Source organism: Mesoplodon densirostris, chromosome 18 (assembly GCF_025265405.1).
Source record: "Mesoplodon densirostris isolate mMesDen1 chromosome 18, mMesDen1 primary haplotype, whole genome shotgun sequence".
Classification (NCBI taxonomy): Eukaryota; Metazoa; Chordata; class Mammalia; order Artiodactyla; family Ziphiidae; genus Mesoplodon; species Mesoplodon densirostris.
In genome coordinates, this window is record NC_082678.1 from 50,336,202 (window position 1) to 50,360,274 (window position 24,073).

A 24,073-nucleotide genomic window follows, 5' to 3' on the forward strand; every position below is an offset into this window, starting at 1 on the left:
GCCCCTCCCATTGCGGAGCACAGGCTCCGGACGCGCAGGCTCAGTGGCCATGGGTCACGGGCCCAGCCGCTCCGCGGCATGTGGGATCCTCCGGGACCGGGGCACGAACCCGTGTCCCCTGCATCGGCAGGCGGACTCTCAACCACTGCGCCACCAGAGAAGCCCTGACCAGAACCTTTTAAAGGACCTATTGAAGTTACAACACTTCTGAGTCAGATTCCCAAATGACTGTTAAAAATGACTATTAACAGGGGTGAATCCAGGTTTTGTAGGGAGGCCCTCATTAAGGAAAAAATACAAAAATACGTTACTTTAAAAAAATTTTTACAAAACAATGAAAAAATATCTCTTTCAAGAGACCATTTCTAGGGCCCCTCTAGGGCTTGGAGGGGCCTGTGCATTGAGTGGCCCTGAACCTTCATTAGCTTCATTAGCTACATATGCCTCTGTTGGTAACCAGATACTACCTTCATGGTGGCTATGATACAGCTTGAATGTTTTTTTGAGGTTTACTAAAATTTTAGAAATGTACATCACACTTTGACAGTGTTAGAAATTCTTTCTATCCAGCTGACCTGGAATCTACTTCAGGCCCCACCATAAACTTGGTGGCTTTTAAATTATAAGCAAGTCTCTTAATTTCTTCAGGTCTCAAATTCCTCATTTGTAGAATGGGCTTAATATCTATCTCAAAGAATTGCAAATGAAAACAAAGATAAAATAGGTGGTACAGTTCTTGACACATCATAAATGCTCCATAAAGATTAGGTGTTATGATTACAGTGATAGTTAAAACATTAGCCTACCTTATTTGGGAACCTCTTTTCTCTCCATTACAACTTTGTACATTGACTGTAGGTAAAATATGGTGTAAAATTAGTTTTAAGGATTGTGCACATTCAATCTTTTATTATTTTAATTTTTAAAAATAATGTTGTTATGGGGCTTCCCTGATGGCGCAGTGGTTGAGAGTCCACCTGCTGATGCAGGGGACACGGGTTCCTGCCCCGGTCCGGGAAGATCCCACATGCCGTGGAGCGGCTGGGCCCATGAGCCATGGCTGCTGAGCCTGAGTGTCCGCAGCCTGTGCTCCGCAACGGGAGAGGCCACAACAGTGAGATGCCCCGCGTACTGCAAAAAATAAATAAATAAATAAATAAATAATGTTATTATGAAAAGTAGTAACTACATAACAGAACATTTGGAAAATAGAGAAAAGAAAAAAATAGCACCCATAATTTCTCCAGACTTATGCTGTATTTTCTTGTTGTGTTTTTTTCCTTAATGCAGGCTTCATTTAAAATATACAAATGCTTGAACTAAGTAGACCCAATTATTCTCTTTTTTTTAAATTTAATTATTTATTTGGCTGCACTGGGTCTTAGTTGCGGCACGCAGGATCTTTAGTTGAAGCATGCAAACTCTTAGTTGTGGCATGTGGAATCTAGTTCCCTGACCAAGGATCGACCCCGGAGCCCCTGCATTGAGAGCACAGTCTTAGCCACTGGACCACCAGGGAAGTCCCCCAATTATTCTCTTTTCAAGGGGGGTTGGTATTATGGAATTATTATTTTCAAATACATGGAAAATCTCAAAATATGTTTTATATACAACTATTTGAAAAAAATCAGGAGGAAGAAAAGGTACACATTCTACTGTTGTCTTTCCATAGTTACTCCCACAAGCCGTGCGGCGTGGCCAAAATAAATAAATAAGTAAATAAAGATTCGTGTTTTTATAAGGTTATGACCTTACTGTATATATAATTTGATAGTCTGCATTTTTTTCCTACATTATATCACAAGTCTTTCTCCATACTACTACATACTACTACAGCGACATTCATAGTAACTAGAGCATCTGAGAGCAAGGCTTAGTTTCCTAAACTTCATATGACTGTGTGTGAAGAAACTAAGGCAGGCCAAAGTTTGAAAAGTCAGAAACTCGGAGTGAGTGCTTTTGGTTTGCCTGCAACTATAATGTGGAAAATGTAGAAAGAGAAGTTATGACTCAGGGATTCTTGATTTTCAACCAAACGTCCCAAGTCAGCAAAAGAATATAAAGCCCTATCAACATAATCCTAAATTCCATAAACACTTTTATTTCTTTAATAGATGGGAAAGTGGTGCAGTACTATTCAACAGCAAGGACTTATTTGTCACAACATGTTATTATTAGGGTTTTAGCTCTCAAAATGGGGTAAATTTACTCCCCCACCACCCAAAGGGGTCTTTCTTTAAAATTCCGCAAGGCAACGCAAATCCTCACTATAAAGAACAAGTCAAGTCTGGACATGGTTGTCTGAATTCAGTGACATTTGCTCTTGGAAAAAGACTTTTACCTTTTAATTATGCTTTTGTGCTGATATTCATTGATTTCAAAGCACAAACTTTTTCTTTTAAGCTTCTTGTTCCTTTAACATTGTCCTGCTGTAGGAATTCAAGCCACATTTTAAAATTGTAAAATATACACTGAGGAAGCAATCCACATGTCCATTGCTGAATGAATGGAAAAACAAAATGTGGCATATGCATACAATGGAATATTATTCAGCCTTAAAAAGGAAGGAAATTCTGATATTGATACATACCACAGCATGGATGAACCTTGAAGACATTACGCTAAGTGAAATAAGCCAGACACAAAAGGACAAATATTGTATGATTCCACTTATATGAGGTATCATAGAGATAGAAAATAAAATAACGGTTACCAGGGCATGGCGGGGAGGAAGGAACAGGGAGTTATTGTTTAATGGGTACAGAGTTTCAGTCTCTGATGATGAAAAGTTCTGGAGATGGACAGTGGTGATGGTTGCCTAACAGTGTGAGTGTGCTTACTGACACTGGACTGCATACTTAAGAAGGAGTAAAATAGTAAATCTTATGTATTTTATGGTAAATTTAAAAAAATCCAGTGTATAACATACATTGAGAAAAATGTATTATACATACATACATATTCAGTTTAAGAAATAATTATACAGCAAATATATGTGTAATCACCAACTAGGTCAAGAAATAAAATATTATCAGAGTGCACCCCTGTGCCCCCTCACAACCGTTTTCTTCCTTCCTGAGTAACCACTGTCCTGACTAAACATTTAAAAATCAGGCTGTGATGTGATAATGCAGGATAAGTTAAATCAATATCACAAAATGCAACAGAGTATTTCTTTAAATTCCAATGTTTTCCATACATGCAAAAAAATTTTTTTAACTTAACTTTTAAAGTGCTCTTTCACCCTCTTTCTCTCTTGAAACTCTTCACATTCTAAAACCCTTCTTGGTTCCACCGTTGACCTCACCTGCAGCGTTAAAACAAAACAAAACAAAACAAAACAAAAAAACCTACTTCAGTGTAGATTTTAGATTTTCATTCCTCCCACTCTCCCTTGCCTCCAACTACAAAGAAACAATGATTTAAACCCTTTGTGCTCTTTTAGAAAATTACACAGATACCCCATTGTGGAATCCTATAATCCCTTCGTGGAAAGGAAGAGATTAGCATATGAATACAAAGCAAAATGAATCCAGAATACAAAATGATCTACTGGATTGCGAAGCTCTTGTATTTTAAAAAATGTATTTATTTCCTCTTTTTGTATTGCCCCTTTAGTGGTCTCAGGGTTAAGGGAATTGAGCTTCCCCTCTGGTTACCCGGAAAAGGATTTAGAAAAAAAAAAAAAAAAAGCCAATAGATTCTAGGAGATGCAAAACCAACAGATGGATCCCAGAGCCAGTGGAATCGCCAGTAGAATCTGCTGCCCTCAACATGAGCTAGCTTGCGGGCGAGAAGTGTAGAAAGTGCTGTTCGCAGACTGCGCGGTGAAGGAGAGAAAGCGACAGAAGAGAGAGCCATAGTGCTGACGTTGAAGGCCCGGCCCTGTGAGGTTGCATAGGGTAAGTGGCGTTGGCCAGCAGGCAGTGGCTAAGGGGAAGGAAAGAGGATTTGGGCTAGGGGCGGGGCCAGAGGCACAGCGTGGCTCCTGATTGCTGGGGTGCGGCTGCCAATCTCGCAGAATCGCTCGGTTAACCAGTGCGCTTGCGAGACGCGCTCAGATATACTGAGTGAGCCCTGAGAAGCAGTCTCAGATCCTGACGGTGCAGCAGCCCGCAGCCTCAGCTAGAGAGTCCCAGCCGCTTTCAATGGAGGAGAAGCCCAGCCAGCCACAGTCTCAGCACCATCACAGCCACCACCATCCGCACCATCACCCCCAGCAGCAACAGCAGCAGCAGTCGCACCACCACCACCATTATTATTTCTACAACCACAGCCACAACCACCATCACCACCACCATCACCAGCAGCCTCACCAATACCTGCAGCATGGAGCCGAGGGCAGCCCCAAGGCCCAGCCAAAGCCGCTGAAACATGAGCAGAAACACGCCCTCCAGCAGCACCAGGAAACGCCGAAGAAGAAAACAGGTCCGGGAGGGAGGACGAATGGGGGAAGGGGGATGGAGGTGGGGGGTAGGGGAGATGGGGGTGGGGCTGGATCGGGGAAGCGCGGACGGGGTCAGGGTGTGTGTGCGTGTGTGTCCCTGTCCTGCGGGTCTGGGGAAGCCCCCTTTCATTCTCCGAAAGCTCGGGCTGGGCCCCGGGGTTTGCAGCGCCCTCTTCTCAGCATGGGAGAGGCCCAACCAGGCCAGTGTGACCTTCCCGGCCCGGACTGGAGGGAGACCCGGAGGGTCGGCCTTGGAAGTCTAGCCTTATATTCCTTTCTTGTTTACCTTCTTGCGGCCCCGGAGGGACCCTAATTTGGGGGCCCTGAGTTGGGGGTGAACCTCACCCCCCCAGGAAAGTCCTTCGGGTGTAACTCAGGAAGGCCTAACGAATTCCGACTCGGGTGGCGTCGCGAGACCCTTTTGCATACGGCGACGAGAGGGTAGGGGGGCAGAGTTGAGGAAGTGTCCTCCCTCACCCGCCACCCCAAGCCCACCTGTGGCCTTGGGGTTCCCCGTCTGGGGGGACGGATGGGACCCCTCGTCTCTCGGGTCATTTCCACCCCTAGACGCCCCTTTCGGGCACCGCACCTTGCAGTCTGTCCCCGCGGCTCCTCCCGAGGCCGGCGCCCCGGGCCCGCTCCCCCCAGAGCCGGCGCGGCTGGAATGTTCTCTCCTCCTCGCGGGGCCGCTTCCTGTCCGCCATGTTGGAAGCCGATTCCTGTCACCGACTCCGGCCCACTGAAGAGCGGAGGGGGAAGAGTGTCGAGGGGCGCACGGCTCGGCCGAGCCGGGTGGCTGGGGATCCCCCCCGGCGTCACCTCGCTTCCCGCCCTGCGGGGGCGCCGCCGCCCCTGGCCCGCGGCCGCCCCTCCCCCCGTCGCCGGCCGGGTTGTGTAACCCGGTGGCGGCCGCGCGGCCCCGGGCGGGTCCCTGGGGTGAGGGGCGGGGGCGGTTGGGGTGGGGGAGGGAAGCGGCCACGAGGGGAGCGGCCTGCGTTGGGCCCCGCGTGCTGGCGGCCGCGTTTCCCGCTCCCGGGTGCGGCGGGAGGCGCGGGCGGTCGGGGCGGGGAGCCGGCCTCGAAGCGGGGCCGAGGGAGAAGGAGGCCGCGGGCGGCGGCCGCGAGCGCTCCTGGGGCAGGAGGGCTTGGACGGGGGGGCGGGAGGGATACATTTTGGGTAGAGGCGGTGCCTGAAGACCGGGTGGGGTACCCAGCGGGAACCAGGCTCCCCGGTCACGAGTTTCTCTGCCACAGGAACCTCGTCTCCTGCCAGGTTCGCTCACGACTCCGCCTCTCAGGCTTTCACTTGGGCCCTTTCCTTCTAGCAGCTCATTTTTACAAAAAAAAAAGCTTGTTCTATCTCTCTCCAACCACCCCAACATTTATTTTCCGGGCTTGGGCAGGGGTTTTGAGGAGAGAGATTAGAAAAATGTTTGATTGAATGGTATAGAGGGCGACGTTTTTTTGACCCCTTTTTCTTGCCCTTAAGGGTGAACCGAGGTGGCTCATCCATGAGGTTGGTGCACTACCATCTTGCCTGGGAGGAGACTTTTTTTCCATGTTTGAAAGGAAAGGTGTTTTCCGATTTTAAAACCGATATGGATCCCCAAACTCTTCTTTTTAACAAATGTTAAATTGAGGGCAAAAGTCATTTTAGAAAACATTTGAAAAGAAATGAACTTAAAAGTTTATAACCACGCAGATTAAAAAAATTAATGGTTCTTTATAAATTGAAACGGTAGGAGAATGAATGTTAAATCCTGCGTGTCAAATTTGATATAAGCAGTTAACTGAGAGCTGGAGAAAAACTGCTTTTCTATTGCAGATTTAATAGTACTTGAAGACTGAAACTGGAATGTCAGATTTTCCATTTTGGGGGGTGGTAGGGACTGATGGTATGCAGTAGAAATGAACATTAAATTTGTTGAGTATTTAATCCTAAGGATTTGGAACAGTTTAAAAACTGTTAGAAACTATATAATACTAGATATTTTTAACGTTAGGTTTTTTTCAACTTCAGGTGAAAAAAATCTTACTATGGTTACTTGGACTATAAGGCAGTATTACAGTTCAGATTGGAAAATTCAGTTTTGTCTGTCAGGTATTAATATACTCCTGCAGGACTCCTCTCTACTTATGGGGGCAGCCCCTGAACCATTCAAGGTGGCATCCTTCAAATTATAATAGTTTGTCTTATCCTGAAAGGGAATAAATAGGGGAAACTGGGTTTAGCAGTTCTGAGAGAATGTAAACAATTTGGGGTGAGCAGCTTTTCTTGTGTGGCCTGGTCACACCACTGTTGCTTCAGCATGCATAGTGCTAATTTATTAAGAAAACTTGTGAGGATTTTTGAAATGTGTCTGTAACGTGTGGAGGTGGGCTTTTATGACCCATTACCTATAAACCTGTAAAGAGTAACAATTTTTCTTTATCCAGAAGAGGGAGCAAGAGAGGGACAAATGCAAATTCATTCGGTAATTTCAGATACTAATCCAAAAGCTAGATTTATCAGGACTCCAGTTCTGCCGAGTCCTTTTGAAGTAGGGTTAGATGCTTTAGCATGGCAACCCTAAATAATAAAAGCACTTGGAGACTTTTGATTTCTCTCAGTAATTCTATAGTGTTTACATTTTCTTTCAATACCTAAATTTTTAAAAGAAAATGTCTCTCCGGCAGACTTTTTGCAACCAACAAAGTTGCCATGGGAAAATTTTTATATGGTTGAATGAGAAATATTTTTTGTCGTTAAAACTTGGGGGGCGGAAGTATAGTGGCTTGTGGGTGGTTTTTAAATTGGTGATTTCTGATATCAGAACCACTAAATAGGAAAATTCTAGTTATTTTAAAGTCTTGGCTTTGGTCCAACTAGTTTGGACTTTGGATTATTTATTTATTTATTTTTGTGTTTAAGACTGCTTATGTTTGAGATCTGAAAAGTTATGACTAATTGGCCCAAGGGTACAAGCCTTTGTTTTAGCCTGTTAGTATGTTAAATGGTATATATAGTTCTCATTGGTCTAGAGTTGTGCACCGGTAAACTTGTATCTGTTAAAAATGTTGAGAGTCTCTATCAAAATTTCTGCTTTTCTGGAGAAAAATAAGAACCTTTTAGAAAACATCCAAAGCAGTGATCTCTGCTGTTTCATAGAATTTTTCCACCAAAAGTTTGATTTGATTGGCTATCATAGCTTTTTTAGCCAGCCAAAAAATAAAATGTACCTTTACAGAAGTTAAGAACTTTTACAAAATATATTCTCTCATGAAACAAGTTCTGTGCCACTATATCTCAAGAATGATTATGCCTTAAGTATGTTTTCTTAAGTTATTTCCTGAAAGTTAATATAATATAATTGGCTCATTTCTCTGATGTGGAGTAAGTGACTTAAAATTATAGTAAACCGTCTTGTGAATCTTCTCAGTGTGTTCTGTTTCACATCAAGTTCTTTTAAAACAATGGTTCTCAAGCCTTAGAAAAAATCTTAGTGCCCCTCATACTCTTAAAGTATACAAAGAGCTTTTGATGTGGATTATGTCTATTGATATTTACCATATTGGAAATTAAAACAAATTTCAAAACAAGAATATACAAGCTCATGTGCCTTTTAGCCTTGACAGGCTAAAGGCCCAAGAGAATGAATGAGAGTGACAAATTATTTATTATTTATTCCTGTTGGAATACTAAATACTAGGAATACTAAATACTATTGGATTTCCCCCCACCCCGAAAAGCTGCCTTAAATGAGTGTGAGTGTGTGTGTGTATCCATCCTTCTCTTTTATCATGTATCTGTTTCTAATGACTTGACCTCAAGATGCTTTAGGGAACATTTCACAGTAAAGTAGATAAGTAGTAACGCTATTTTACTAGTAAGGAAGTGAGAAAAGTTGTTGACCCGGCTGAATCACCTATAGTAATAAACTGATTCTGGTGACTGAAGTTTTTAAATTAAACTTGAATACCATAACACTTTTTAAAATTAGGTACCTTTCATTGTAGTTTTGTTAGTATCTTCTTACTGAATCATTTGGTTAGGCAGTATGACATATAGTGATAGGAAACCATGTTCCAGACAGACTGGAATTCAGCTTTCCAGTTCTTCCACTTTGTGACTTGGGCAAGTCACTTAATTTCTCTGAGAGTCTGTTTACCCAAATATAAAATGAAGAAAATATATCTTATAAGAGTTAGCACATAGGTGTTTGGGTTTCATACAATAGCAGTATGATTTAATGTCTGGGAAGTGTCAATTAATTTAAGACCACTTTTTTTTTTTTTTTTTTTTTTTTTTGCGGTACGTGGGCCTCTCACTGTTGTGGCCTCTCCTGTTGCGGAGCACAGGCTCCGGACGCGCAGGCTCAGCGGCTATGGCTCACGGGCCTAGCCGCTCTGCGGCATATGGGATCTTCCCGGACTGGGGCATGAACCCGTGTCCCCTGCATCGTTAGGCGGACTCTCAACCACTGTGCCGCCAGGGAAGCCCAAGACCACTTTTGAAAAAGTTCACAAGTGTTAGATTTTGTTTCACAGAATGCAATAGGAACTGCTTATGGTGACCACCAGCCATTTATGGTTTCATAGAAGTGGAATCTTTAATTTTGTTGTAATACTTAGATTTACTGTATCAGTATAACTTGATTTTGCCCAGAAGGTAGCTCTGTTCTTAAGTGTAAAAAAGTTTTATTTACTTATTTGTTTATATTTAAATTGTTTATTTATTTAGGCTGCGCTGGGTCTTCGTTGCAGCGCGCAGGGTTTAGTTACGGTATGTGGGATCTTAGTTCCCCCACCAGGGATTGAACCTGGGCCCCTTGCATTGGGAGCATGGAGTCTTAACCCCTGGACCACCAGGGAAGTCCCTATAAAGGAAATTTTCTAACAGCCTTGTGAGAATGATGGGAAGGTTGATCCTGTTAGGTGAGAGATATTATGCTTAAGAGGTCATCTTCTTTCTGACCTTAGACTCTGGTTTGATACCAGTCAGTTCTGTCTCTTGCTTAGTAAACTTCCTAATCTGTGAAATGGGACTAACAAGTGTTTTCTCATAGAGTTATGAAATAATAACGTAAAGCTGAAGTCATAGTATAGTGTCTAGTATGTTGTAAATGAATAGTTGTTAAGTGTTATGTACATATTGTAATTTTTTTAACCTTTTTTTCCTAGGCTATGGTGAACTAAATGGTAATGCTGGAGAAAGAGAAATATCTTTAAAGAGCCTGGGTTCTGATGAAGCCACCAACCCTATTTCCAGGGTCCTCAATGGCAACCAACAAGTTGTAGACACTAATCTGAAGCAGACTGTAAAGTCCAGCACCTTTGGGAAAGCAGGAATTAAAACCAGGAATTTCATTCAGAAAAACAGTATGGACAAAAAGAATGGGAAGTCTTATGAAAATAAATCTGGAGAGAACCAATCTGTAGACAAGACTGATACCGTAGCAATTCCAAATGGTGTTGTAACAAATAATTCTGGCTATATTGCTAATGGTTATATGGGCAAAGGAGCAGATAATGATGGTAGTGGATCTGAGAGCGGATATACCACTCCTAAAAAAAGGAAAGCTAGGCGCAATAGTGCCAAGGGTTGTGAAAACCTTAATTTAGTGCAGGACAAAATAATGCAACAAGAGACCAATGTCCCAACCTTAAAACAGGGACTTGAAACTTTCAAGCCTGACTACAGTGAACAAAAGGGAAATCGAGTAGATGGTTCAAAGCCCATTTGGAAGTATGAAACTGGGCCTGGAGGAACAAGTCGAGGAAAACCTGCTGTGGGTGATATGCTGAGGAAAAGCTCTGATATCAAGCCTGGTGTGAGCAGCAAAAAGTTTGATGATCGGCCCAAAGGAAAGCATACTTCTGCTGTTGCCTCCAAAGAGGACTCGTGGACCCTATTTAAACCACCCCCAGTTTTTCCAGTGGACAATAGCAGTGCTAAAATAGTTCCTAAAATAAGTTATGCAAGCAAAGTTAAGGAAAACCTCAACAAAACTGTACAGAACTCTTCCGTGTCACCATCTTCATCTTCATCCTCTTCGTCATCTACTGGGGAAACTCAGACCCAATCTTCAAGTCGATTATCCCAGGTCCCTATGTCAGCGCTGAAATCTGTTACTTCGGCCAGCTTCTCTAATGGGCCAGTTTTAGCAGGGACTGATGCAAGTGTGTATTCTCCTGGGGGTCAGCCACTGCTAACTACTGCTGCTAATACGCTAACACCCATCTCTTCTGGGACTGATTCAGTTCTCCAAGACATGAGTCTGACTTCAGCAGCTGTTGAACAAATTAAGTCCAGCCTTTTTATCTACCCTTCAAATATGCAAACTGTGCTGTTGAGCACAGCACAAGTGGATCTACCCTCTCAGACAGATCAGCAAAACCTGGGGGATATCTTCCAGAATCAGTGGGGTTTATCATTTATCAATGAGCCCAGTGCTGGCCCTGAGACTGTTATTGGGAAATCATCAGATCATAAAGTGATGGAGGTGACATTTCAAGGGGAATATCCTGCCACTTTGGTTTCACAGGGTGCTGAAATAATCCCCTCAGGAACTGAGCATCCTGTGTTTCCCAAGGCTTATGAGCTGGAAAAACGGACTAGTCCTCAAGTTCTGGGTAGCATTCTAAAATCTGGGACTACTAGTGAGAGTGGAGCCTTATCCTTGGAACCCAGTCATATAGGTGACCTGCAAAAAGCAGACACCAGTAGTCAAGGTGCTTTAGTGTTTCTCTCAAAGGACTATGAGATAGAAAATCAAAATCCTCTGGCGTCTCCTACGAACACTTTGTTAGGCTCCGCCAAAGAACAGAGATACCAGAGAGGCCTAGAAAGGAATGATAGCTGGGGTTCTTTTGACCTGAGGGCTGCTATTGTATATCACACTAAAGGTAACTTATTTGTTTCCTATATGAAGGTTCTTACTGGTCATTTTAATATACATTTATTGGCTGTTGTATTAAGAGTGAAATTTGGAAGCTACTATGAGATTCTTTAAGAATTCCAGAGCTTAGTTGAGAATAACAATGTTGATAAGCAGCTGATACCAGACTCTAATTCAGGGTCTTTGAAAACAGTATGGTTAAAGTTTAGAAGGAATGTTCACTTTCCCAACTTAAAAGCGTTTCTTTTTATATAGACAAGGATAATTGACCTCCTGCCTTTTGTTCAAGGAATATTAAATTTTTTCTTTGAACAGGTGTTGCCTCTGCTTTTTATATCATATGCTTCTTTATTAGTGAGCTCACTTGTTTGTTCTCATTTGCTTAAAATGAGTAGGAGCAGTGTTTTGGAGGAGTCCAAAAAGGTGGAGTGTCAACTAATTTTTTCTCTTATAAGAAGGAATAACAGGTGCTAAAAGGTAACTAGAAGATAATCAAACTACAATGGTAGGGACCAGGCTCTTGGGAGTCTGCACCTGTCACAGCCCCAAAGCCCATGTTAAAAAAGAACCAGATATCTTTCAAGCTCCATGTTAATAACCTTCTTAGGATATGGCTTATTTGTGTCTTAAGGAAAAATTTGCTATGTGGCATAACTAAATCCTTAAAATAATGTTTATTTGGTGTGTTTGTTTTTGCAGTATTTTTGTAGCCGTTTTTTAAAATTTATTTTTTATTGAAGTATAGTTGAATTACAGTGTTGTGTTAATTACTGCTGTACAGCAAAGTGACTCAGTTATACATATATACATTCTTTTTCATATTCTTTTCCATTGTGGCTTATCACAGGATATTGAGTATAGTTCCCTATGCTATACAGTAGGACCTTATTGTTTATCCATTCTATATATACCAGTTTGCATATGCTAATCCCAAACTCCCACTTAAAACAATGTTTTTTGTTTCATGAATGATGTTTACAAATGATGTTACAAGTACCTCTGTGCTTTGGAGAACAGTGGTTTTCAGTTTTCCTTTTCTACCTCCCCCACCTCCCCTAACAGAAATCCATACCCCATGCATGCATGCACACACCTAATATATTCTGCACAGTCCCATTTTTAACAGTAGCTCATTTAGGCAATGATTTGCAACTGCAGGGGAGAGATAGCATATCAGATCATAGGGATAAGGTAATTAACCATATTCTCCCTGGAAGAATCACTGCCTCATAGATGAATAACAAAGCTATTTACGTGACTTCTAAGCCAATTACCTAGTCTCCATACTTTTCTTTAGCTGCAGGTTGTAAGACATTAGTAAAATAAACAGATGTCCTTTTAAATTTTTCTTCCTTTAAAAAATAGGAGTAAATACTAGAATTGCCTTCTAGGAGTTAAGGAGTAGAAATCCTGGCAGATAAAATTACCTGTTTTCACTTTTCTCCAGCACTGCTCTTCGGAAGTAAATACGCGTTAACCAAGAGCTGGATGTTTTTGGGAAAGTTAGGGTAAAAGAAATACTTATTTTCTTAAGACATTGGTTAATTATATGTTAAATTCTGCCAGGGGAGTTGGGTGTTTTTGATATTTTCTGTGCCATCTGCCCTCCAGAGACCAGTGTACTTGGAAAATCTTTACCAAAGTATTTTATACTGGTGGTGGTTGTGTGAGCCTGAGAAGATATCTGGTTGTGTTATGTTCTCCCACAACCTGGAAAAATTCTGGGACAAGTTGTTCCATTGGGAACTTGGTTGTTGGTATTATGTATGATGTTTATTATGAAGAAATGCAGGCCTTTTTTAATGGGAGTATTAACTCCTGTTTATTTTTAGGTGTTCTGTGTATGCACTTGTCCTATAGATGGGCTAACTATGAAATCCATGGTATTTAGATAAGCTAAATACCCCTACACGGATGCAGTTGTACTTAATTTTGCTGATGTAACTGAAAGATTTGCTTTAGTAAAGTGCATCAGTTTGAGTTTTGTAATTGGACATTATTGAGATGAAATTGGTATTGATTTTTTTTTTTTCTTCCCTAGAACAAACAGGTAATATTCAGTTCAGTTAGGTCCCAAAGTGGCAGGTGCTTTGAATTCCTGCCAAATCCATTAGGTCACTAATTTTTCTTTTATTTGAATTTGTTTTGGTCACAACCTTTTGAAGATATGAAGATCTTTTTCTTAAACGAAGACTTGCCCTTTTTTCAAGTGTTCTAAAATTCTAAAAGAGGCAATAATCAGTGGGACTTATTGGACTGTCCTTTAAAAGAGCACTTGTATTATTTTCTTGATCCTTTAGTATGATCTTTAAATGTTCAAAAGTAACCTATTACTGAGTAAGTTGAATGAAGTTAGACTTAGGATTGGAAGTTCTGTGCATACTTCCTAACTTCAAAAATAAGCCCTTCAGCAACTTTATTTGGAAATAGTAGGTAGGAGGGTGCATTATGTCAGTTCAACAGGAATGGCACATTTTTGAGATTAAATATTAATTACCTGTGGTCTTAAACGTTAGTTACTGCAGATTTAAAAAATCTGAATGTTTAGTTGAGGGATGTGAAATGAAGATACAGTGAGGCAGGGCTTCCCTGGTGGCGCAGTGGTTGAGAGTCCGCCTGCCGATGCAGGGGACACGGGTTCGTGCCCCGGTCCGGGAAGATCCCACATGCCGCGGAGTGGCTGGGCCCATGAGCCATGTCCGCTGAGCCTGCGCGTCTGGAGCCCATGCAGTGAGAGGCCCGCATACCACAAAAAAAAAAAAAAAAAAAAAGATACAGTGAGGCATAAAAAAGGAATTGATAGGAATTCTTGTTCTTGGGATTTTTCTTACAGCTTTTGATATAAATATGCTACTAACTTCTTAAGAAATAAGACTGTTAATCTTTGTGGTTTTGGGGGGAATATTGTACCATGACATAGCAGTACCAGTATTTAAGTTAAGAGGTCGGCCTCTTTTCCTATTTATCTCAAGTGACACTTGAATTAAAACTTCAAAGTGATAATTTTTTAATTGATTATGAAAAATTTAAGTATATATAAGTATATAAATATATTTATGTATATTTAAAAATGGAGCCAAATACTACAGTGAACCCCAATGTGCCCATCATCCAGCTTGAACATTTAGAAAACATTGTCATTCTTATTTCATCTACCCACCTTCACACTCTTAGGAGTTTTTAAAAGCAAATTCCAGGTATCAGCATTTTAGTCGTTGATACTTTGAGTATGTTAGAGTGATGGCTTTTAATGCACATACTCAAGACATATAACCATTGCCACCTTCAAAGTAATTACTCAGAATGCTTAGTTAGTAGAACTCTTTGATTTGTTGTCAAAGGCTTATAATACTAGATCCTAACTTTCTGAGGTGATATCTTTAGTTTTGAAATGGTCTAAAGTCATTTGAAGCCAAGAAGTAACATTGATTGGTGTGAGTTGTGTGGTTAATGTGTTAATTTAAACCAGTTAATTTATCTTGCCTGGCTAATACTGCACTAAAGGATATTAAGCATTCAAAATGCTGACATTTTGGAGTATTCATTAAATAATTTGATTTGATAAAATTTACCCATCACATAGAGACTCAGGGGAGATAAATAGTGTAAGATTTAATTTTTGATGGTTGGGGTGAGTCAAAATGAAAGCTGTCTAGTATAAAATATTCCTAAGGCAGCTCTAGGCTATTGCATGAAATTTAAAAAATTTGTTTCTGTATTACCTCCACAGGTGGCAGGTTATTGGCATAAGTGGTTTGATCCACTCGAGTTGGGTCCTGGATTGAAAAAAAATTTTAACTCACTGGGTGGTTCTAATTGCCGACTAGGATTGGGACTCTAGGTCTATAGAGAACTTTCCCCAGCTTAATTCTTTTTATTTTCTTTTCTGTCACAGTTTTCTGTACTACTAAGGAGTTGTGCAATAATTTGTTTTGCTCTTAATGTTGTACCTACCATAGGCCTAGTTGTGGAAAACTTGCTTTCACAGGGTGAGTCTTTTCCTTTAAAGAACTTCAGTAGAGGAGAAAACACAATACACAAGTTTTAAGGCAAGGATTTTAAATGTCATAAGAAGGATAAAAATAAGAGATTTTAGTTGGGGGAGAGAGAGTTTCTTAATGGAGTAAATGCAGGGTATGTTTTCCTGGAGGCTGTGGCATTTAAACTGGATTTTTGATGGATGGGGGTAAAATGTTTGACTTAATGGAAATACAGAGAACAGAAAGATAAAGAACAGAAAAGTTGGAAAACAAGTAAAGTAGGAAGATATCCACTTTGGATGTGGTGAGGGGATATAAAAGAGAAGGAAGGTAAATAGCTGCCAGATCATGGAGGTTTTTAATTTCCATCTGGAGGCAGGGGGGAGCCACTGAATATCTGGGAGATAGGCTGGTAGAATGGAAGTAACTTAAACTGACAAAAGACAGGGGTTTTAATGCTATTCCTAATTCCTATGTACTTGGGCAAATCATTTATCATTTTTAAGCCTGGGTTTTCTAATTTTATAAAATAAGTATATCAGCCTTTGTTCTGTGTTACCAGATTGTACTCAGCTGCTGTAATAACTGGGCTGGTATTAAACAATTGACTTGTAGATCTGTGTTCAGGTAGATAAATGTGGCACCAATTTGTAGGGTAGATTAGAAGCCATTTTTCTGGCGACTAGAAGTAAAAGATCAGTCAGACTCTTGGAATAGTCCCGGCAGAGAAATAACAAAGATTTCCCCCTTTGTATTTGTAGTCATGTGAATGTATTATTTATCCAAAAATGAACAAACGTTTATTTTTTTAAAGTTTTTAGATTGGGTAAGGGGAAGAGGGAGCTGATAAATATTTCTACATCTGCAGGATAATGGGAAACAGGATTTTTTTTAAATTTTATGTATTTTTTTATACAGCAGGTTCTTATTGTTTTATACATATTAGTGTATATATGTCAATCCCAATCTCCCAAGGGAAACAGGATATTGAGGAGGCAAGTTACGGTTAATTAAATTGATCCATAAAACTGATGGGAACTATACATACAGTTTATATATTTGTTCACAAAAAGATCTGAATATTAAATTTTCTCCCGTTAACACAGTGCTTAATAAGCCTTTTCACTGTATTGCATTTGCTCCATAATTGTGCCATCAAAGCTATCTTTCTAATAATCTTATTAACAGGTACCTGCAGATTTGAGTTTGGTTTCAGTCCTAGCTGAATATCCTATATTTGGGAAGAGTCCTTTTTTCCCCTCTCTGTAATATGGGACATATAGGAATGTATGTGACAAGTAATTCTTAATAATTGTGTAAGATCCTTTTTTCCCAGTGACTTTCCATTTTAACATTCGTACTGGATATTTGATTTCTCATTAATTCTGCTTTATGAGTACAGTAATTACTTTGCTACTAATCTGGAAGGTAACTTGTAAGGAATTTAATAGAAGCTAAAATTTAACCCCTAGATTTCATTAGCTGAAGTCCTGAGGGAGAGGGAAGTAATCACCCATGCTATAAAAACAGAAGTTGTCTGTTACTATCATAATAGTAGCAGTTTCATTCTAAGCAACTTGAATTTGATATTTAACCTTCAAAAGTAATCTGAAATAGAATAAGTGCTCCAAGTTTCTATTGTGTGTATTTAGAGGTTGTCCAGACAATTCTGTTTTCTGTTGGTGTCGCTCCAAATGGGGAATGTAGGATTGAGATTGATACACTGAAGAGTTCGTTAAGCATCTACTGAAAAGGTGGTGACTTAACAACTACCTTAATCAACTTTACTTGAAAATGTACAGTATTTCTTTATGGGTATAGTCAAAATGAGAAGAAAAAGAGAAGGGTGGGGAGAAATTTCTGACAAGCAAAAGAATAGGCAGGTAGGTACAGTGACTGGTTGAGAAGGAGGAAGTCAGGATAGCAAAACACAGCATTGGGATAGCCAGAAATCACCAAAAGACAGGTAAATCTAAGCTAGAGAAAAAGCAAGTTTAAATTTATGCCACCACCCTTGCAGAATTTTACAGAATTTGATCTAAAATGTCTTAATAAGGGGTTGGAAGGCATGATTACTGATAAATTGATCTGGGGGTTCTCATTTGTGGGAATCAGCTTGTTTTGCCTTATATATGATTTATTTTCTTTTTGTGGGGAGCCATTACATGCTTCTTAAAATGTTTAAATGTTTTTAAATGATTTTTTTAATGTTCTATTAAACTGGGACAGTAGTATCTTTCAATTTTAAAGGCAAACAGTTAAGCTTTTAGTTAGCTTTAACCCTCTTCAGTCTTTTTCTTTGAAGGATTTTAGAATTAGAAGATTAATCTATTTGGTTGAACCATATGAAATTGCTGTTTTTTGTAGGTCAAAACAGGTTGAATAATAGCAGTTTCAAATGGGTCTACCTAAAACTACTTTTCTATATTATTACTTTGATTTATGAGTAGTATTCCGTTCAAATCAATAGTTATTTATTTATTATGTCAAGCACTGTGTGTGGTGATAAGCAGATGAAAAGAGAGGGTTCATGTTATTAAGGAACTCAGTCTGATGGGGAAACATGGAAAGAAATTTATTACTAGTGTGATTACTCTATAGAAAAATGCATTTAGAATATAGAGAAACCGCTAAGGTGAGTGGGTGGGGTCGGGATGAGGGTAGTCAGGATTCAAAAAAGAAGTGAACGTTGGCTTATTTATTTGTAGAAGGAGAGTCAATATTTTAGGTGGAAGTGAAATAGTGTTTGAAGATTGCCAGTTATTCAGTTTGTTTCAAGGAAGGTGAATGGTGCAAGTTAAATCTTTAACTTAGTCATTGAATTTATTTATTTATGTATCAGCCACTGTGTCAAATGCTAGAAATAAATTTATTTTTTATTTCATTTCTTATTTTTGGCTGCATTGGGTCTTTGTTGCTGCGTGCAGGCTTTCTCTAGTTGCAGAGAGCTGGGGCTTCTCTTTGTCGCGGTGCGCGGGCTTCTCATTGCGGTGGCTTCTCTTGTTGTGGAGCACCAGCTCTAGGTGCAGGCTTCAGTAGTTGTGGCTCGTGGGCTCAGTAGTTGTGGCACATGGGCTTAGTTGTTCCGTGGCCTGTGGGATCTTCCCGGACCAGGGCTTGAACCTGTGTCCCCTGCATTGGCAGGCAGATCCACTGCGTCACCAAAGAAGCCCTACAAATAAATTTTATATGAGACATACACAGAACCAATCTCCATGTAGGCACGTGGGAATCCATTGAAATGTTTTGAGCAGTGTGGTCACTTTCAGATTTATATTTTTAAAGGAAGAGAATTATAACCATGGTGTAGAAAATAGAAAGTGAGGCTCAGTTAACTTCATAAGAGAGCAGTTAAAAGACAACTTCAGAAATGTGCATAGGATACCACTGCTTGAACTGGGCTAGAGAAGAGGGGATAGGGATAGGTAACTAGAAAGTTACAGATGTCTTAACTTTGGGTAAGAGTTGCAGTAGTTGAACACTCCCTCCCTGCGTTCTCTAGTTTCCATTTCCTTAACTCGACCCACTCTTCCTACTTCCTATGTGTTTGATATAACCTTCCTGGTATCATTCTCTTTTTCTTAAATGTTGGTGCTCCTTCAGTCCCCTTTTCATGCTTTTGAACTCCTGGGTAATCTCATCTAATTCTCTTGCTGTGAATCAGCTCAAGACTTCTTCAGCTGCTTTTATGCTGAGTTCAGACCACGTATATTCAATTCAACATCACTCCAATGCTGTGTTTGTAAAACTGAATTCATTTTTTTCCCAAAACCTGCTCGCTCTTTCTTGCCTTCCCTCTCTGAATTAACATACAATACAACCCTTATCATTAGGTTTATATGGATCCTCTCGAACATCTCCATTCTTTTCTATCTCTAATACAACTGTCCTAAATTCTTTACTTCTGCAGTAACATTTACTGGGCTCTTTTTCTGTATTGTCATTTCATCCATTCTCTTCAGCTGCCTTGAGGAATCATTCCTAATATTTGGTTAATAACCTCATATTTCTTCAGTAGCTTCCCTTCACCGATGTAATTAAATAACAAACTTTTCTTTATGAATGCTTTGTGCTCTTTCCCCAAAATAGCAAAAAGGCATTTTTCTTTGTCTAAATCTTTTCTTCTTGGTGACTTTCAGCTTTATTCCCTGAATAGTGGTGTTCTTTGTCTAAGTCTTTTCCTCTTAGTGACTTACTAAATTACCTGTGACTGCTAAAGCCTGGGTCAGGAAACTTGTTTTATAAAGGACCAGATAGTAAATATTTTAGGCTTTGTGAGCCAGAGTCTCTGTTGTTATTTGGTTCAGCCTTGCACACAAAAGCAGTGGGCGTGGCTCTGTTCCAGTAAAACTTTATTTGCAAAAACAAGTGGTATGTAGAACCCAGTTGGCTGACTGCTTTAAATTAGCACACCTTGTTTAATAGCATCAGGCTTTGATTGTGCTGATGCTTCTTCTACCTAGAAAAGCTACCTACCTACTCTACTAAGCTCACAGAGGCAGAGCATTTCTTTCTGTTTTTGCATCTATATCCCTATCCCTAAATAGTGCCTTTTAATCCACTTGGAATTAAGAACTTGTAGGTAATTGGACATTGACTACAGGAAGCCTTGAGATAGGGAACTACATAGAAGGTAGTCTGCTTTAGAAAATTGAATGTTACATTTTCTTCATTTGAGTGGCATTACTAAATATTTGAATTTTAAAATTTTGATACAGTAAAATTTCAAATTTGAGTGGTGGTGGTTTAAATGATAGAATCGTGACAAAATTGCCTACCAAGTTTGGCCCTGTGGCTGTTTCTCAGTAACTGTTTGCATAATTGGATAGTGTGATTCCTGTTTTAAAAGAACTGGGAAGTTAGACGTGTGTGTGTGTGTGTGTGTGTGTGTGTGTGTGTGTGTGTGAGTGCATGCGTGTAGAAGAGGGCAGTGTTAAAAGGAAAAAGATTAATGTTATGCTATGTTATGATTCTGTATACTTGAAGGTGCCTTCTGTAGGCTTCTTTATACTTGTTCAGCTTCTCTTGTGATAAAGTTAAACAGAAACTCATTTCATATTTAACGTCTGAATCCAAACTTTTGTAACCTAAAAGAGGGCAAAATGTCATTCACTTCTTTCCCATGTATTCTCTGTCACTAGCTTCTTGTTAGTCTTTTTAGAGTGGTTGAAGCATGGCATATAATCCTGCAAACAATATTTGATTTATTTTCCCTTCTTTTTCATCTTAACTTGGAGTTTCATGGAAACATTAAATTCTAATCAAGGAAATCAAGTTGCTACTAGTTATAGAAGTAATTGATATTAAATAGCAGGAAGGGGAATTGCATTCATTTCTCAGTACAACACTGCAGATAATGCTGATTTCCTGGCTGGAAGCTAGGCTGGCCCATGACTAATTTTTTAGCTAGGTCAGCATCCCTTTTCCCTCCTCAGAAGTCATAGTCAAATTCACTACTCCAGAGCCCATATTTGAGGGTAATAAAATTTTCTTGCCAGAAATAATTTAAAATCATTAGAGTAGAATGTAAAGCTGAATGTCCTAGTTGAAGCTAAGGAAATGTCTTCAATCCACTAAAGAAATGGGATGTTTGCAAATAGTTATTTTTGTCTTTATTCTAAATGTGTATGTTTACTCTGCTTTAAAAGTACAATAGTATGCTGCTACTGTGACTCTTGAATGTAGTGCCCTTCTCCCCCCACCCACCAAAAAAAGGGTGGGGCAGCGGCAGGTTGAGGTTTTCGGCTGGGAAAAGAAAGGAAAATGTTATAGCATAAGCGGGCTATAACAATGAAAAGTTCTGTTGTTCTTTTCTTTTCTCGACATAAAACTAAATATAGATTTATCTTTGCATTAAGCAAACTTTAAATAATGAGCATCAAGTAATCTGTGTATACAGAACTCAGGAATTTATCTGTTGCAAAATGTGAGATATCTGTACTTTAAAAGGGGGAAAGGTGGTCGGATTAATTTTTTTTGTAGTGAGGTCAACCAAGGAAAGGCTTCTCTTTGGACTTCTTAAAGTAAGCCATTCTGAGATCCAGAAGTTTGTAGATAACAGCTCTAATTACTATTGCAGCTACTCCTAATTGCCTGAAACTAATGGGATTAGAAATTATATTGAAGTGATAGATACATGAGTGCCATGACTAGAATTCCTTTCCTGATATATCTTCTTTTTTTCCCCAGATTAGACTGGTTGCAATTCTCTCTCCTTAGACCTCCTAGGAGATGGGAATTTTCCTGCCAATCTTTAGATGGGCATCTGCTCAGCAATTTAAAGGCCATAGCATCCATCTAAGCTCTTGGACCAAGTGGCAAGCAGTGCATTATTCCCAGTCTTTGTTTAATCAGGGAATTGCTGTGATACCTTGAATGGGGTTTTATCTGGATAATTCTTTGGTCATTTTGAATAATTAACCCATTACTCCAAACATCCAATTCTGACAAATTTTCAAAAAATCTTAGCAGGTTTTTTAGAAGTGAGTTTGATGGGGTGGGGGCAGGGAGAATGTGATTCTACCATTCCCTGACCCCATCCATTCACATAAAACAAAAAGTAATAATTTTAGATCTAGACACTTACTTCCTTTTAGCCCTGGGGAGCTATTATGTTGTACCTTAACTATAACCTATGTTCAGATATATCTGATCTTAATGAGCTCCAGTTTTATTTTTCCTTAACTATAATTGGTTGCTGATAAATTATAGAATACAATTACAGACAGTCCAGTTATACAGAATAAAAATCACCTTTTTGTCTTTTCAAAATGGTAGTTATAGGGCCGTGGAAAAGCACTTATTCTCAGTGTTAGTTATAGGTCATTCCTATTACTAAGTAGTTTTTGTTTACATTAATCTCCTTTCAAGGAACAGTTCTTAGGTTCTTGTGGTGTAATAGTCGTCTACTGTCTTATTCCTCAAGACTTCAAATATCCCTTCTGTGAAGCTTTTTCTTATGCTTCCAGGTGGAGTTTTTCTTGCCCTCTCTCTGTATGTCACTACAGTTTGGTTATGTACCTACTTCCCTTATTCTAAGATACTAAAATAGGCACATTGTAAATGATCACATTTGAATGGAATTGGAACAGATAAGGGTTGTGTGTTATTAATAAATAGGTATGGATTGACATTTTGACCTTATGGGTTAAGAAGAGTAGGTTGGGTTTGTAGGAGAGAACTACTTACCTATAACACAGAGTTAAGTAAAATTTTAATAAGGCATTTTAAGTGTCAAGCTTAGTTAAATTTGATGAATGCTTCATTCAAAAGACATTGGCACCTTGTTGAAGGATGATGGGTTGCCAAAAAATACTTGGTGTTTTTTAATAACAATGAGCTATTACAAAAAAATCATTTTATCTATAGCATGCATGTGCATATCTTTACTGTTTGTGCAGACAGAGTTGTTCTCTTGGCAATTTGATTTCAGGTAATAATTGATTTTCTGTAATCAACATTTAAGGACATCTCAATGACACTCTCAAGAATTAAAGGAAAATTTGAATATTTTGTCTGGGTTTCATAGAACCCAGCCCAGCAATAATCCATCTAGGTTTTTTAGGTTTAAAGTGAAAAGCATAGCTTTAAACTTTGCTCTTGGTGTAAAGCTTAAAACTTGGTGTATAAAAATAATCCTTTTTTTTCTTCTTTGCAGAAATGGAATCTGTTTGGAATTTGCAGAAGCAAGGTAAGAATGGTTAGGTTACCTAAAATGTCCTTATGGCCAGTCTTTATCTGTATTTGTGTGATAGACAAAGGGTAGCCTAAGAACTGAAATTCATAGTTCATAAAAATATTAGCTGTTGTAAAAACCTTATTTGGGCTGTATATTCTCTGAAAAGAAGGTTAGAAATCTACAGAATAGCAGATTAGCTTCCTTCACTCACATAAACAAGATGTGAGTAGCAGGAGGGCAGAGGGACTGGATAATCCACATCTGGATAATTTGGAATTTTCAAAAAACTGAAAATTGCTTATCTTAATTATTGAGTGCGTTCTTTCCAAATACAATAAAATATGTTAGTTGTGGGATACCTGAAATAAAGTGAGTATTGGTTTGGAGAGTCAGTCACTAATAATAGATTTTGGCTTTCAGAGCCCTGTAAGCCCACTTACAGGGCTGGATCCCACTTGCCATCCAGCTTGCTAGTTAAAATAAGTGAATTTCAGATGAATGTGAAAGTCCTAGAATTTCAGAACTTGAAGGCATTAGAAATTCTGTTTTCTTACTACAAATTAGGAAACTGAGGCACAGAGGGGTTACTATATAAACTAGAAAGTGTCCGGACTAGAAAGTAAGATTCCCTGATTTTCCAGCATTGCTTCTTCTTCCATCCTCTCTCTTATTCTTAGGCCAGGTCTTTTTCGTCTAACACAGCCATGACCTGAAAATAGCTGGCAAGCTCTTAAACTATTTTGAATTGCTTTCTGTGTACCTCCTTATTCAAACACACATTTAAAACATAGACTAGAAAATATACCCTGCAGAAGTAGACCTACCTGTTTTTTACTCTAAAATGGTTATTAACTATTAAGAATTGAGCATTGCCTTCCTGGCAAGCTGCTAATGGATGTCCCTTGGAGTTCTAGAAAGGATATTGTTTCTGGACTAAATTAGATTGATTCTTAGCCTCAGGTGAGCTTGAATTCTTCTATATTATTTTCAGGCCTTTATACTTTTCTATTAGGTTGACAAGTTTTATTTTTATTAAAGCATGTGTACTTCAAAAAGTTCTTAGGGTAGATAGACGTAGTATGTAATAAAAA

At 39.4% G+C, this 24,073-nt stretch overlaps 1 protein-coding gene across 1 annotated transcript in view; it reads left to right on the plus strand.

Moving 5' to 3' along the window:
* The first annotated feature begins 4,080 nt into the window (after positions 1-4,080).
* NUFIP2 (nuclear FMR1 interacting protein 2) overlaps positions 4,081-24,073 on the plus strand; it is a 29,157-nt gene continuing 9,164 nt past the window's right edge. Inside the window, exons 1-3 of the mRNA XM_060080669.1 lie at positions 4,081-4,428; positions 9,607-11,331; positions 22,962-22,994. Of these exons, the coding sequence (XP_059936652.1) occupies positions 4,149-4,428; positions 9,607-11,331; positions 22,962-22,994 (2,038 nt within the window). The 5' untranslated portion in view covers positions 4,081-4,148. The remainder of the gene's footprint in view (positions 4,429-9,606; positions 11,332-22,961; positions 22,995-24,073) is intronic.